Raw genomic sequence first — 16105 nt, 5'->3', positions numbered from 1 at the left:
ACTTTTTTTTTTTTTTTTTGGTGGTATGCGGGCCTCTCACCGTTGTGGCCTCTCCCGTTTCGGAGCACAGGCTCCGGACGCGCAGGCCCAGCGGCCATGACTCACGGGCCCAGCCGCTCCGCGGCATGTGGGATCTTCCCGGACCGGGGCACGAACCCACGTCCCCTGCATCGACAGGCGGACTCTCAACCACTGTGCCACCAGGGAAGCCCTATCTTGCACTTTTGAGAGACACAGAGAATGCACTTTGCAGTTTAAGCAAAGTAAGTACAGTTATATTTCTAGCTGTAAGTACATGAAACAAAACTTGTTTGGTTAGATCGACTCCAAATTTGGCAGGCATATTTGGGATGGTATGGCTTAACATAAAAGCTACTCTGCATGCAAAATCTACTTTGAGGGCCCAAGAGGAAACTTCAAGTATAGGCAGTTATTCTCCAGGGCACCTGAAAATTAAGTGTCTGAAGAAACCCATGTGAATTCTGGTTGAAAGAAGCACACTCTACAGATCAGTAGTCACTGGGCAGAGGAAACAGCGACATCAAATTTAAAAAATTCAAAGCAGATGCTTGAAGATGCAGGTGTTGATTTGCAATCTAGCTGCTTCTCACATGGGCAACTTCATACAACACAATCAGGATGAGTAGCAAAAAAGATTTACATATTTATCATGGTTACTGACAATCAACATAGGAAGAATGTTATTATAACAATGATAACACTTTCACAACTAAAATTTAATTCAGTAAGTATTTATTGGTCATCTACCAAGTGGCAGACATTTTGCCAAGCTCTGGGTTTATAAAGATCAGTAAAAGCATAATCTAGGGGTGGAGTCAGGGTGGAAAAGAAGGTGAAGATAACTAACGTTTAATAACTTTTTAATAAGTTAAATACGTTTTATGTAGATGGGAAGCAGTTTGCATCTATTTCGTCTAATATTCAGAGCAGCTTTTTGAAGTTTATATTACAGATCCCCAATTAAAGACTGAAAAACCGAGACTCAGAGTTTAGTAACTACCAAATGTCACACACCAAGGGAAGTGGCTAGGCTGGGATCTGAACCCGGTTTATCTGGTTCCAAAGACCATCATCTTTGAATTAGATTTTCTCCCATTCTAACTGTAATATAAATTGAGTTATTTAAACTGCTCACAGAATTGTAAAAGAAGTTGAGGAAAATGATTAATTTTTTTCTAAGGGATATCAGTAAAGATTTGACATAGGAGGTAACTTTGATCTGGGCTTTAGAGGTTGATTAACATTTTGACAGGCAGGAGACTCCTAGGCAGAGAAAGTGTAAAGGAATGAAATTTGAAAGAAATAAAAAGTTTGCAAGGGAAAATTTTAAAAGTGTGGCTTTTCTTGTAGGAATTAGGTGTAAAGGGGCTGGGGAGAGCAGGGAACCAAGACAGATTTAAAAAAAAGAAAAAACAACAACTTTATGAGATGTACTTTACATATCATACAGTTCACTCACTTCAAGTATACAATTGAATGAGTTTTAGTAACTTTGCCATAAATCAGTTTGGGAATATTTTCATTCCCCTATTAAAGATCCCTCATGCCCGTTTACATCATATCCCCATTCCCACTCCTAGCCCTAGGAAACCACAGATCTACTTTCTGTCTCTATAACTTTGCATTTTTGACATTTCATATAAATGGAATCATGCATATGTGGCCATTTTTGTCTGGCTTCTTCCATTTAGGATAATGTTTTCAAAGTTCATGTTGTGGCATGTTTCAGTACATCATTCCTTTTTATGGTTGACTAATATTCCGTTGTATGGCTATACGATGCTTGTTTATCCATTCATCAATTGAATACTTGGGTGGTTCCACCTTTTGGCTCTAGGAATAGTGCTGTTACGAACATTTACGTGGACATACGTTTTCATAGCTCTCGGGTAGATAGCTAGAAGTAGAATTGCTGGGCCGTTTGGTAGTTTTATATTGAACTGTTTGAGAAACGGCCAAACTGTTTTCCAAAGCGGCTGCATCACTTTACATTCCTGCCAGCAGTGTGTGAGGGCTCCTGTTTCTCTACATCTTAATAGCACTTGTTATTGTCTGACTTATAAATCAGTCATTCTAGTCTGTGTGAAATGGTATCTTGTGGTTTTAACTTGTATTTTCTTCATGACGAATGGTGTTGAGCATCTTTTCATGTGCCCAAGACAAAATCTAAAGGCTCTGTTGGATGATGCATTTAAGATGCAGAACATAAGAAAATAAGTGGAATTTGTAGGAAGGATAATAAAGTTGTGAGCTGCCCGCATAATACTGATTTGCAGGTGTTCAGAAGGCAGAGAAAACTTGGGTCTGGAACTCAGAAGAGAATTGAAGGCAGGACACGTAGATTTGGGCTCAGTTACACAGAAAAGGCAATTGAAATCAAGAAACTAGATGCGTTCATTGACCGGGAAAACGTGGCGCAAGAAGCTTGAGGAGAGAATGTTTAGGAATATCTGTTTTAAAGAAGTGGATAAAGAATAGTGTACACGCAAGGGAGGCACAACTTTAGGTGACATTAAGAGAGACAGGTGTCATGGATGCCATTGGAAGACAATCTTAAAATTTTGCTAATGTTGATATTTTATTGTACTTCTTTTCAGTGTTTTTCTTCACACCTAAATTAATAAATTAACATTGGAATATATCATGTGTTTTATAACACTTTATTTCCACTCAACCTCAAGTCATGAACATTTTTTCATGTCACTAAGTAGTCTTAAAAAGTTATTTTTTTCATGGCTGTTTTTAAAGTTATTTCATTATAAGTAGGTATCATGATTTATTCTCTTATTTTGGACCTTTACGTTGGTTTCTCGTTTGGGGCTTTTTAAAGAACACAGCAGTAAACCTTCCAGTACAAAAATATTTGGCTCTCCAATGATCCTCCAGTATAAGTTCTTAGAAATCAGAATTTCTTATTCAAAGCTTATGGAAAAAAATTTAAGGTTCTTTTTATATACGTTGACAAATTGCCTTCCAGTAGTACCTTTCTCTCCCCAGCTGTGTATAAAAATAATGAGCCCGATGTATTGAACACGAAAAGAATATCTCATAAACGTAAGGACAATATTTAACATCATTACTATTTTAGAAGATCTGTTTCCAAGATTGCTGTGAGCACCTATTGACGAGAACCGCCTGGAGAATTTTTTAATTTTTTAATTTTTAAAATTATTTAAGGTGTACAGCATGGTAATGTGATATGTGTATACATAATGAAATGATTACTGTGGTCAGATTTTGAAGGAACAAGGGAACGCCAACAATAGCAAATACCTCACAGCAGCATTGGAAGGTGAATATTATTGACTTTGGCAACTGTGTATCTGTTGGTGGCATCTTAGAGTAATTTTCCCTTGAGAGGGGGAGACAGATACCAAATTATAATTCTCAAAAATTTTATTAAAAATGTTCTTTTTCTTTGTCCATTTATTTTGCTTTCTTCAAATGCCTTGTGGTTTTGAAAATGTTTTATTATACCGTAGGAAAAAATGTTTTTAAAAATCAATTTAATTTTCTGTTTTTTTCAGGAATGTTAATTTTTTATCACCACTCTTTTTTTCTTCATTTCTTCTTTATCCATACTCCCTCATTTATTTCCTTGGGTTAGAGTTTTCAGATAAACAGCTTCATAAGTGATGCTACAGAAACAAATCAAGGATAGGCTGTCCTTTGTATAAAGAAAGAATAAGCCTTTGGGATTCAGTGTGTGGACTTCCATAAATGTCAAACCTAACTTTTGTTTTTGTATGTGGTGGGAATAGAATTTAACGTCACTGTCTGAGTCACTGAATGGGTGTCTGTTGAGCTCATTAATGTTCCCCATTCAGAGAACCCTTTATGGACATCCACTCCATAAGTTTATTACCATTTGTGGGAAAATATTTGACCCAAATACTCTTTGCTTCTCTGTGACATGGATCCTAATTCTATCACAGTGAGCTGTTTCCTTTCTCAACCACAGAGATATACAATCCAGGCATTCCAAATACACATAAACTCTGTTATTTCTTTTATGAACTCAAACTTGAGCGTGAATCTCTTCCGTTTCTTTCCCCTCCTTTTTGATTCCCAATTTGAGAACTATCTCCTCCAACCCCACATTCAACAGGGTATCTGGTCCAAAAGCTGGTCATCTGGGGAAATTCAGAATTCTGAACAAGAACTTCTCTAATTCTCTCTGGATAATGCATTTTTAGGACCATCTAGGAAGTCACATGGATGATTGAGTGGATGGACTAATTTCTAATTTCTCTTGAGTTTGATGGTTCAGATGAAGACTCTTGGTATCCTTGCCCCTTGGTGTTCTTTTGTTATGTTGGCATAACACATCTAAACACAGAAACTTCTGGGAAGTTATAAGGTGAAATCTGTCTTAGGACATTTTACCAAAGTCTTGCTAGGTCTCCTTTACCTCTTCCTGGAAAGAGGACCTCAAAGTTCCCCAAACATTTCTTTACAGTTATCCCAGCTGACTCTTGGAATGTTTCTGATAGAATAATAAAGATTTAAAGGTCTGATGCTTCTGAGGGAAGAGGTTCATGCTAAAGGTTATATACCCCAGCAAGTATAGTTTCTAGTGATATTCTGTTTCATTGAAAAAACACCATTTATCTTTTGAGTACCCATTAGAATTTCATTATATTTCAAAGCCATATGATTTTTAGAAATGCTCTAGAAATGTTTGAGAGATATTCTTCTGAACCTTTGTGGAACACGTTCTGACATTAAATGAATTAATCATCTAATGTAACTCTAGAGAGAACCTAATTGATGCTTGTAGTGTGGATTAGCAAAAGTTTCATGAAGTCTGTTACAGACACAGATTTTGCTTTAGATAAAACAAAAGATTAAAACCACTAAGAGTTTTAACAATTCCTCTTATATATAAATAGTATTCCTCCAATATATAAAAGAAATTAGCAGAAGGCTACCTCAGTCAAAACAGGAAAATCCAGTTGAATGGGATATTTCTGATAGAACATTTTTGGAATCACAAATAATTATTAAAATAATTCTTAGTTTAGAATATTTTAAAATTTGATCACTAGGAAAGAACATAGATGTGGAGGCATTACTATTTGGGTCAGACAGAATTGAATTATGCTATTTTTATATTAATACGAAATGATATTTGGACATATGGTTAATTTAGGTGTTACAAAAATGAAGATAAAAGTCATTATGCCCACTTATGTAACAAAAGTAGAAACACTACAAAAGTTATTCCATACCTCTTTTGCTTACTGCAGTTAATGTAAAAAATAAATATCTAAAAACAATTTGAGAAATGTGTACTATGCAAACTTATTCAGCATAAGAAACTTCTGAAAACCAGAATTTGTAAAACAAGTAAAAGCAGTATTATTGTAATAATAAACATCTGTAAATGTATTTGAGAATAATTTATGTGCTCAATTAAATATATCTAAAACATACTGTAGCCATCATTTTCCTATTTGAAATATGAATTATTATCAATACAAAAGTAGGTTAAAAAGTAGTTTTTTCTTAAATTCAAAAATGGTGTTACTAACAATAGACATATATTTTTAGGCTGATTTTTCATTTGTAGTACTAAATTTTGCAGTGATATTTAACCAAGGCCATTTGTGACAGTGTTATGCATTTTCACAATGGTTGACCAATCTTTCACTCCAAAGTACAACTTAACGTTTTTTTAAAGTAAGTTTTGAACCCATGATTGTAGCGCTGTCACACTTCACTTAACCAATGGGCCTAGGTTGTCCCAAAATAACGTTTATGGTTTTGTTAAGTGAAAACTGAACGGTTGGTCACCCTTCCTGTTATCATGGAAGCAGAAATTCTTGTCTTCATTTTTCTTTTTCATCCCTAACCCAACATGACAACACAAAATATTTGATTCATTGACTTGTCTACTCATCTGTATCAACAAATCTCGCTCTTGGCTTGCATTACCTATTGCTGTTTCTCTCTTTTCACTTCTGTAGCCACTAACCAAATGTATTACTTCAGTCAGAGATCTTCACCTTCGGAACCTTGCCCTCTTCAGTTCTAGGCCACATGGGAGCGTTAGCACAGTGTTCCTCACACACTGTCGTTAATGCTTTTTCTTCCCTATTTAAGAACAATTAGTAACTTTCTATTGCCTGTTCTATTAAGTGTAAACCTTTAATCCTAAGAGTTCATTATTCTCCCTTCATCTGACCCTTTTTCGTTTAGCAATCCCATTTCTTCTCGCTCTTTGGCACAGTTGTTCTGCTACTTCCAAGCCATCTGGCTGCTCTTAGCACACAGAATTTGCTTCTAACTGCTTCCCTACCTGTGCAGATGTCACGCCTTGAATCACTGGAAGCCTGCTGCTTCCTGAGACAGCCCATTCCATCTTTGGATAGGTCACTTAGAGAGGTTTTCTCTTTACTGAGCTAAATCAACTCTAGTATATTGTGTATGGTTTTTACTTTTATCTTTGTGTGTCAGTCTAAGGGTGTCTTCCTTCTCAGTTGTTGTGTATATGTGTGTTATGTCTACAGTGGCACTTTTCATAAGCTCTCTGCATCTGGCTCTCCCTTGCTTCCGTACCCTGATCTACCCTCCCACCAACCCAGAATCACAGTAGCTTGAGCTCTAACTGTGCACAGTAAATGTTTAATGCATGTTTGATGACTAAGCTACCTTCTAAATAGGGAATAAATATCTTCTAAAAATAGAAATAATTCTCTATTTAGAAGGTAGCTTAGTCATGTGAAAGTATATATACTTAACTACACTTATCAAAGGATCACAAAATCTCTGTCTTGGAAATGGTTCTGTGAATTTTTTAATTGTAAAGATTGAACATAAGCCTGATCACGTGCATACTCACACCCACCCCCCATCCCACACAGCAAAATGCCTAGACAATACCAATTGTTTAGAAAAACCATTACATTTTGTATGTTTGTTTATAATTGACTAACTGAGACAGTATTACATGTTGTATATCTACACAGATTCAAAATGGCTTGGTTCTCTATATATATGATACACTGTTATATTCTAGATCATAAAACAATTGGCATATTCAGTGTCACATGTGTAATTTCAAACAATGCAGGAAAAATATTGATATTTTTGCCTACATTTAACAATGTGAATAAGAGAAAATATCTTGGCATTGTTAATACCAAAAAAAAGGCAATTATATCTTTCAAATCGCCTATGAATCCTGACCTTTTATTAGTATCTCTAAATTGCTAATCTCCAAATATCCTTGCATTTTAAACTGTTTCAAAAAATGTGTTTCCATAACAATTTTAATTAAATCTCTTGTGATATAATTGTAATCAGCCACAGCATATAATTAGACTTCAATCAGAACCTTTAATGCTATGCAGTAATCTGAGAGTAGACACTTTTAAAAATGTTATGTCAATGTGCGTTTCTTCTCATGACCTCTCTCTGCTTCACCCAAGTGACACTATAACAAAGGGTGGTAACTGAGCATGGAGAGCAGAGGTTGATTTCCATTTATCCCACATAATGTGGAAAATTTTGTCCGGGGGCAGCTAGGTAGGGTCATCATCAGTAGATGTCTGGTATAAAGTTAAACACATGGTGATAGGCTTTTCACTAAGGCTGTGACCAATAAACACTGGCTTCTTTGTAGATTGGCTACCGAGGGTTGAGAGTGCCCCTCACAGCCATGCAAGAGCCTGAAGCTCTAGAACACCATTGGCGTGGGTGAGGTGAGTTGCATGGGCATGGAGGAACAGTGGGGAGGGCTCATCTGTAGACCTTATCGCTCTGTTGTGCTGCTTTGCAGGTCCTGAATTATCAGCAGTGAATTATTCTTTTTCAGTTCTTATTATTACTAGGTTTCTTGAAAGCCCACTTTTATGTCTTCCCATTAATCAACTATGTAATTTTGGAAGGCAAAATGCATGACGCTCAGAGCTAATTATGCATTCTGTTATGCCTTTAGATATCTGGGTGAAAGTCAGGTTCTAACACTCAATCCCTTCCCTAAAACTCATTTCCAGAAGTGATGATTTAATGATCTATTTACTTTAAAGGTTTGCCTTTGGGGACTGATTATCTTGGTTAGCTCTTTTGAAAGAACAGACTTTTCTTTCATGGAATCTCTAAGTATTTAGACAAAAATCTTTGTGGGCTTTGAAATGCGTTTAATGCAAAATGTGTTGGAACCTATGCTTTGACTATCCTTAGGGAGAAAGGACCCTTTTATATCTATGCAGAGAATGAGAGGCATAGTGTCCAGAATTCTCAGATTCCATTGATTAAATATGGTAACCAACCAGCTGTGGAAGCAGGATGGATGAGGGCAAATCGTAGCTTTGTTTTTCGACTCTGAAGTCAGTACTTGTGAACAATAAAAGAATGATAAAATGACAAAATACTTAAATGTGATGATTAGTAATCACTTCCTCCTGATCATTTCTGTTCTTCTACCATTCACAGCCAATCATGTTACATGTAACTAGCTAGTTAGGAATGCAAACATTAGTCTCACGTATGCCCTTCAATTTGATCTCTTATTTTCCTTTTTACTCTGCAGGTTTGAAAAACATCAGTTTTCAGTAATAACATCCATGACTTCTAGGTATAGACCATACACTTGATTACAATAAAGAAATATTTTCCTGTATTTCTAACAGCAGAGTGCAGTATTTTGCAAGGAAATGTGCCTTTGTGACTTAGTATATATTCATTTCTGTTAGTCTGTGTTGTTTTTTTCTTTTTGAGCTCTTATAACATGGTTCAATCAGACTGTGTGCAAAAACTCTTCCACTGTAAACTCTACATGATTTTTTTCTAAAAATTAAGTCAGAAATACAACATCGATCGAGTTCTGGATTTAGTGAGAACAAAAGCAAGGTGGATTTCAGGTGCGGAAGGACTGTCTCCTTCTACATGTCAGTGTCCACCCCAGAGCCACATTGGTGGCAGAAGATTTCCTTGTTGTGAGTCAGGAAGCCTTTCCCCACCAAGGAGACTGAGCACTTCCCACAGTTAAAGCATTCGCTGTGCCACTGGCGGTCTTGAAAGCAGATAAACTTGGTGTCTCTGAGACCTGTAAAGCAATTGGAGAAAAAGAGTAATCTATTCTTTCAACAAATAGATTGAGCGTTCTCTCAGGGACTCTTCTGGGAACTGGAGATACAGCAGTGAGCAAGGCCACGTAGAGGCAAGTAACCTAAGAAAGGAGGCTGCCCTCAGTGACCTGTGTCTATTTGGGAGAGTCACCCATGGACAAGTCCTTTCTATGAGACCCAGCCAGATTCTCAGTCAAATTTTTCCATAATCGACATAAGTAGGTAGAATCTGGGTATACAAAGCACATATTTTTGGAGACAGTTAAGGATTGCCTAAGACATAAGGAAATACAGGGTGGTGCCGTGAGAAGAGGGTATAGGTTTTGAAGTCAGACATATCTAAGTATGAATATTTTTTTTCCTTCTTTGTGACCCTGTTTACTTAGAAGCAAAGTTAAGATAAAATAAATGTATACTTCCCAGCCTGTTATTTGATATTTTAATGACTTTTAGTTCTCTTCTCTTCCCTCTTTTTTCATGTTTCATTTTATTCAGGATAAAGTCCCATGGTCGTATTGTGGTGTGGAACACAATTCTCAAAAGCCCTAAATAGAGAATTCCATCTATCCTGTAGCTAGCCTGTTGTGATGACCTCATTACCTTGCCCAGAGGTGACTTCAGCACAGGCTTGCAGCAAAGATCTGTGAATCTGATCCCTCTGGCCAATGAGGCCATGCTCCCCATTGATGGGTTTCTAATAGGTGCTTTGTCAGCCTCTGTCACTTCAACTTGGGCCTCACTTGAGCCATAGGGTTCCTAAGAAAGGTGTGAGAATTTGAGTTTTCAGTGAGACTCATCTCTATATCCCAAATATGAATCCAGCATACGGTTCAAGGAACTGATTTTGAGGAGTCGTAGAAAAGGAGAAAAGGTCTAAGGATTGGGAAGGGGTTGGGATGCCCTAGGCTTGAGTCTTTATTTGCCAATGATAATGAACTTTTGTTTTCATCCTGGAAACGTTTTTTGATGTCTTCACATAAATTTACTAGTTCAGGGATAAATTTACATCAAATTCTTGTACTTTTCTTGATTAAATTTATAGCTTATTTATAATGCTGTCATCACTACTTTCTAATAAGAGTAAATAATGTACCAATTAATTCCCTTAATATTCAGAACATTAATAAGCTGACTGCAGGAATAATGTTCTGTATATACATAAATCATCTCTTCGTAAAACTAATTATTATACATCCAGCATTTTGATGCACATGAGGTTTTCTTGATTTTATTATTAGGCCTTGTACAGGTGGCAAATGTAAAAATAATTCTTTCTAGAATTTTACAAAGAATAAAAAAGAAGCATCTGGTAGCAGGAATATAAGAAAGTACTGACTCAATATGTGAGCTGATTGTAAAGTTTTTTGATTTTGGATATGTTTACTCCCTCAGGTCACAAGGGTCATTTGCAGTAAGAAAGTCAACAACAGGTCTCTGACACCTGTTTTATTTGGCTTCATTCATTCCTGAAAATTCTGTAGAATAAGAGCTAGCATTTGTTGAGAACTTGAAGATGAGCCAGTCACTGTTCTAAGCCCTTTACTTCATATAGCTCTCACCTCACCTTCATGGGGTAGGTATTACCATCAACCCAACTTTGCAGACAGAAATTGTTGGACAGAGAGGTTCAGACTCTTGGCCAAATCACCCAGATGCTAAGTGGCAGATCTGGGATTCAATCCTAGGCCATCTGGTTTCAGAGCCTATGCTCCTAACTTCACCAAATTGTCTGAATTTTCTTTTTTAAAGAACATAACCAGGAACCTTAGCATCCCTTTCTGAAGAAATCAACATTTGAAACTCACTTTACTAAAAATAAACAGAAATAGAAGAAAGCAAAGATGTGATCTTGTTCAATTCCTCATTTTGCAAATAAGGCAGATGAGGACCTTGGAGGTGAGTTTTGTACCCACGGAGTAGTCAGGGGCAGAGGCAAGACCAAGGTCTTTTACTCCCTAGATCAGAGCTCTTCCTACTAGATCAAGCTGCTTTGTTTATCCCAGAAAGTTTGCAAGGTAAATCCTATCTTAGAGGAGGAGAAAAAATTGTAATTACGTCTTGAGTTTGTTCCTTATAGATTTAGTTACTTTAAAATAGTGTTTTGAAAACATTCTAACATAGTTTCTTAGGATGACATATTGTTTGCATGAATGTACAACTTTCAGAAGATAAATGTATGGTAGTATAGTTCCCTATGGTACATTAGTTCAAATAGTTCAATTTTAAAGAAGCACTACTACAGGGCCTATATACATTTAAGAATCAGATCAAAACATATTAAAGTGAGTTGGAAGTTTTTGCAGGCATTTAGTTTCTGGTGTCTCTCAATCACAGAGCTAAAAGAAGGTTAAGATAATGACCAAAAGACTGTCCTAAATTAAATGCATATCCTGCATGTGGATTACTTTGGGGACAAATCATTGGTTCCTGATCATCCCTATGCTTCATGTGGAACAATATGGTTTTTCTGTCTGACCTAAAAAAACAAAAAAAACAAAAAAACGCTGTGCTCAGTGATTGACCTGTAACAAGCCATCAGAAAAATCACATGAATCTGTGATGGGTCAGAAATGAAACTCATCAAGTTCAGGGCTTGTGTAGGCACTTTCAGATCAGTATTAGCCATTTGGGTCCCCAGAAAATTTTCAAACCATTTTGAGTTGTTTAATTTTCTCATTTCTTCACGGAACAACCCCCCCCCCACCCCCCATTTTTTTTTCTGGCCAATTCAAGAAAAGTGTTGTAGAATAAATTGACTAAATCCATTGGGCAGTGATTGCAGATTCTACTAAGATTTTGCTGCTCCAGTTACTGTTGCATTTATGGAAGTCCCATTTCTAACTAAAACCAGTAGAGATGGTGGCTTATTCTCTTGGCTTTAGGAGTCGCCAGATGTATAGAAGCAGGAGAGCAGAGTGGTTAAGAGCCCAAGATTTGGAGCCCTATAGTCTGGGATTGCCAACGTAAGCCCTTGAAAGGGCTGGAGAGGTGACAGAGCTGAGTGATAGAGACAAAGTGGAAGCAGCAAAGGGGCCATGCCCTACATAACGGGCCAGCCACTCAGCTCCATATGACCGTGACCCGGCGGGAATGTGAGGGTAGTCTGCTCACCCTGGGCAGGCTCTTTGTTTACTTTTAGGCTACAGAGATGGATTTTACATTAGTTGTTTACAAACAAGTGCAGGCCAAACAAACCATGCTTGCTGGCCAGATATAGCCCATAGGCCAGTGTGAGATTCTGAAAAACATGGTGCCTTCCTTGTACGGACAGACAGAACTATGTTCTGTTCATCCAGGAAACTCCCTCCCTTGCAAGTAAGTGAAAGCCTGTCAAGCTGGGTTTGCAGCAAAACTCTTTATTTGAAGCTGAATAAATATTCAGTTTTACTTTGTGATATCTTTGAAGGTAGAGGAGGAGGAAAAGGATAAAATAATCTTTAATTCTGTGTTATATAGACTGAGCTAAAAGTGAAATATGACCAAAGAGTAGTAGGAATGGAGAACAGAAGTATAGTTCTGCCGTGTTATTTGGTGACCATACAGTGCCTAAAAGGATAGCTGTTGGATTTCTCAGGTGATGAGCTCTTCAGTTCCTTTACTACAGGATTAGCGTTTTAGAAATGTCTCTAAGGAAAATATAATGCTCTTTTTACCTTGAAAATCCATTTAACACAGATCAATTTACCATTTATGTTATTTTCAAATCATGTCATGTATATTTTGTTTCTTCAACGGAATGCTATCTTGTTTTTTTTTTTAATCTCATCTATTCACAATTAAAACTTATTGTAGGGCTTCTCTGGTGGCGCAGTGGTTGAGAGTCCACCTGCCGATGCAGGGGACACGGGTTCGTGCCCCGGTCCGGGAAGATCCCACATGCCGTGGAGCAGCTGGGCCCGTGAGCCATGGCCGCTGAGCCTGCGCGTCTGGAGCTGTGCTCCGCTATGGGAGAGGCCACAACAGTGAGAGGCACGCGTACCGCAAAAACAAAACAAACAAAAAAACCCCAAAAAAACTTATTGTAAGTGAATAGAAAGCAAAGAGAATAATACATTTGTTAGAAGCATCTTAAATTGAGGTTTAATTAATTCCTGACCTATGCTATCCTAATTATTATAGCTTCAGATTTTTGTGCAGTACTTGCATTTAATTAAAACTTTTTCTGTTTTAAGGCCCTGTTACCCTTGTTTGGAATTCAGCAGCATTTTGTTTTATAAGTATCCCTTCCCCCACTCAACTCCTTAAAGTTCTGCTTCAGTTCAGGCCTCCTTGTGAAGGTCTTCTCCGCTCATCTTATCCTCCTTCTTCCCTGAATTATTACTTTATGTAGAGTCAGTACCATGAGGTTTAGTATTAATTACCCTCTACAGAGCATAGCTACCTTAATTACACTCTATACTTGCCTTGAGGGTTGTGCGTAGTATTTATATTTATATATAGGTACCCATGTTTATTTCAAAAGGAAACATAAAGGAAAGATCATCTTTTTTAAATTACATTTCCTGAATTAACTACATAGCATTTACAGAGCCATAACTGTCTCATGGTAGGACCGTATTAAACTGAATAACTCACCAATAATAGGCTTGGTGCAGGTGGCACACTTTTTGGCATAAAGATGATTGTAGCAGTCCAAGCAGAATGCATAATCATCTCTGGACATAAAGTCTTCTTCACAGAGCTCTTTCCTACAGCCACTGCACAGAAAACACTCTTTATGCCATGGCTGGTCACAAAACATTATCCCACCTGAAGTAATCGCCTGGCAAATGATCACAAAAAAGGCAATGACTGTGGAAGTTATTACAATTCAGACCTTTTGTGATTCTCTTCTGTGCCCACAAGTGGTACTTTGGGCTACTCTATCACATTGTGTCAGGATGTCTTTTCCCTGTGATTTTTTTGAATCTATATGAGAAACAGAAGGCTACAGGGATTAAATAGGACTGGTGATAAATGTCCTAATTTTTCTCCTACAATGGAACAGAAAGGAAGCAGGACCATAATGAACTCAGGAAGATGAAAAAGAAATAGGCCCTTGATTCCTTTGCTCATCTTTCTCTTTCTTGTTGTTTTTCAAAGATCTGTTTTTAGAGCTAAGATATTTTATATGCTATGTTCTTATGTCCATGTATAACTTTTAAAGATCCTAAGAAAAAAAAAAAAGCTATTTTTCTTCCTGAATGCTTTATTCCAGCAGTAGTAATCCTGAAAGGAATTGATCAACACCATAATCTGCTAATAATGAATAATATTTCTGAGGTGTTTTTTCAGTCTTCAACCCTGTTCTTAACAACTTCTTAACATTCTCGACATCCTGACACAGTAGGGACTATTATCTTTCTCCCTTTAGAGATGAGCAACTACTAAGAGTTGGAGTAGTTAAGCCACTTGCTAGGGTCACACAGAGCTAGCATTCAAACCTGCACAGCCTTATTCTGCAGCCCATGTGCTTAACCATGAACACAGTACTGAGATTAGATTACTTTGCACTGATAAGCAGTTGACAAGTCTTTGTTGAATGAATGAACAAACACTAAGGGAAAAAATGTTTGGAAAGCAACTCCAGTATTGTATCTAGCGCAGATAGGGGTGCTCTGGGCAACTGTGTGAGTTCTCAGCATTAGGGCTCAAAGTCATAAGTGCTGGTTGTACATTGAACCTTAATGTGTGATATGCTAGGGTTTTGCAGAGATGCTTGTTATTCCTCCATAAGATTTATTTTCTAAACCAGTTTAATCTGGATTTTACTTTTTTAAAGGCTGAGATATCTTTATTTAAAAATCAATGGAAAAATATTAGACAACTTTTCTTGTGTAGCAATTTTTAAGTCATAGCATCTTTCAAATCCACGGCTCTTGAGGTCCTGGGTTGTCCAGGGAACCTGGTATATGCTCATGGAAATGTCTTATAATGACTGAAGCAATGTGATATCTGAGATGCCGCCTGTAATCTTTGTATACAAATTAAGTAGATATAGAAAAAGTAGTCTATTCTGAGCCATCCTATTGTGACATCTAAGTATCCTATAGCCATCCTATAGGATACTTGTCTATCCTATAGGCTTTTGGAAAGATGATTCTAAAAATATTTTAAAATCTTACAATGACTGTCTTAAAAATTAAAGACACTTGATAGAAAGTTATTTTTCACAAAGGAGAAAAAGTATACTATTCTAAATAAGTAAATAGGAAACATAATGGTGTGTGTGAGCTAAAGCAATTTAAAATGCCCCCCCCTACTGACTTCAAAGGCCTTACAGAAGGCACAGCAGAGTTCCAGATTCCTTTGATTCGTTTGGTCAAATGATTAGCAGGCAATGCTTAAAAGATTCAAAACTTGAAAACTGTATTCACAGCAAAATAAAACTTGATGTACCCTCCAAAGATTGTTTCATTAGGGAGAAGAAACTCTGGAACATTAAGAATTGTTTGCTTGTGATTATATTCTTTTGAAGAGGCAGACGGGCTAAGATGAAGTCTAATATCCAAGCGTGGTTTTCGCTACTGATTGATCCCAGGATTTAGAGCAAGTTTCTTCTCTGGCAAAGTGGAGGCAATAATGATTTTGCACCCAGTGGATGAAAGCTGATGAATGACAGAATACTCTGTGTGAAACTTGAGGAGTTTGAATTCAGAGTACTACGGTTTGAGGTTACTTGCTTTTTGGTAGAAAATAGATTTTATTTTGTGAAACTAAAATGTATGAAAAAAGTTCTATGGGCCTGATGGTCAAGTAGTTTTTACTTATTTTCTTTTGTTTTATTTTTGATCTTTGGCTTGGGTTGAAACAAATTGTTTTTCTTCAGCTTGGATCATCTTGATCCGAAACATTTATATCCAGCTTTACTTAAAGGACTTGTGGTTTTAAAAAATTAAATAGAAAATAATCTGGCATGTTGAGATCTGTCTACTACCCAATAGAAACATTTCATAAATTTTTCGGTGACTTCAAATCATGTCCTAACTATAGGGCAGGCTCCTCTAACCTGGGAAACGCCAGGGCTTTGG

The 16105-nt window shown here is 37.0% G+C and overlaps 1 protein-coding gene and 1 long non-coding RNA gene across 2 annotated transcripts in view; one reads left to right on the top strand and one right to left on the bottom strand.

The window, feature by feature from the left end:
• LOC141276005 (uncharacterized) overlaps positions 1-16105 on the top strand; it is a 98121-nt gene that overhangs the window by 37574 nt on the left and 44442 nt on the right. The window lies entirely within an intron of this gene.
• FHL5 (four and a half LIM domains 5) overlaps positions 8850-16105 on the bottom strand; it is a 38295-nt gene continuing 31039 nt past the window's right edge. Inside the window, exons 5-6 of the mRNA XM_004329118.4 lie at positions 13671-13857; positions 8850-9073 (exon numbers count right to left, since the gene is read on the bottom strand). Coding sequence (XP_004329166.3) covers positions 8910-9073; positions 13671-13857 — 351 coding nt within the window. The 3' untranslated portion in view covers positions 8850-8909. The remainder of the gene's footprint in view (positions 9074-13670; positions 13858-16105) is intronic.

This window comes from Tursiops truncatus, chromosome 12, assembly GCF_011762595.2.
Source record: "Tursiops truncatus isolate mTurTru1 chromosome 12, mTurTru1.mat.Y, whole genome shotgun sequence".
Classification (NCBI taxonomy): domain Eukaryota; kingdom Metazoa; phylum Chordata; class Mammalia; order Artiodactyla; family Delphinidae; genus Tursiops; species Tursiops truncatus.
The sequence above is the reverse complement of the archived record's forward strand: the minus strand, read 5'-3'. Positions and strand labels throughout refer to the sequence as shown.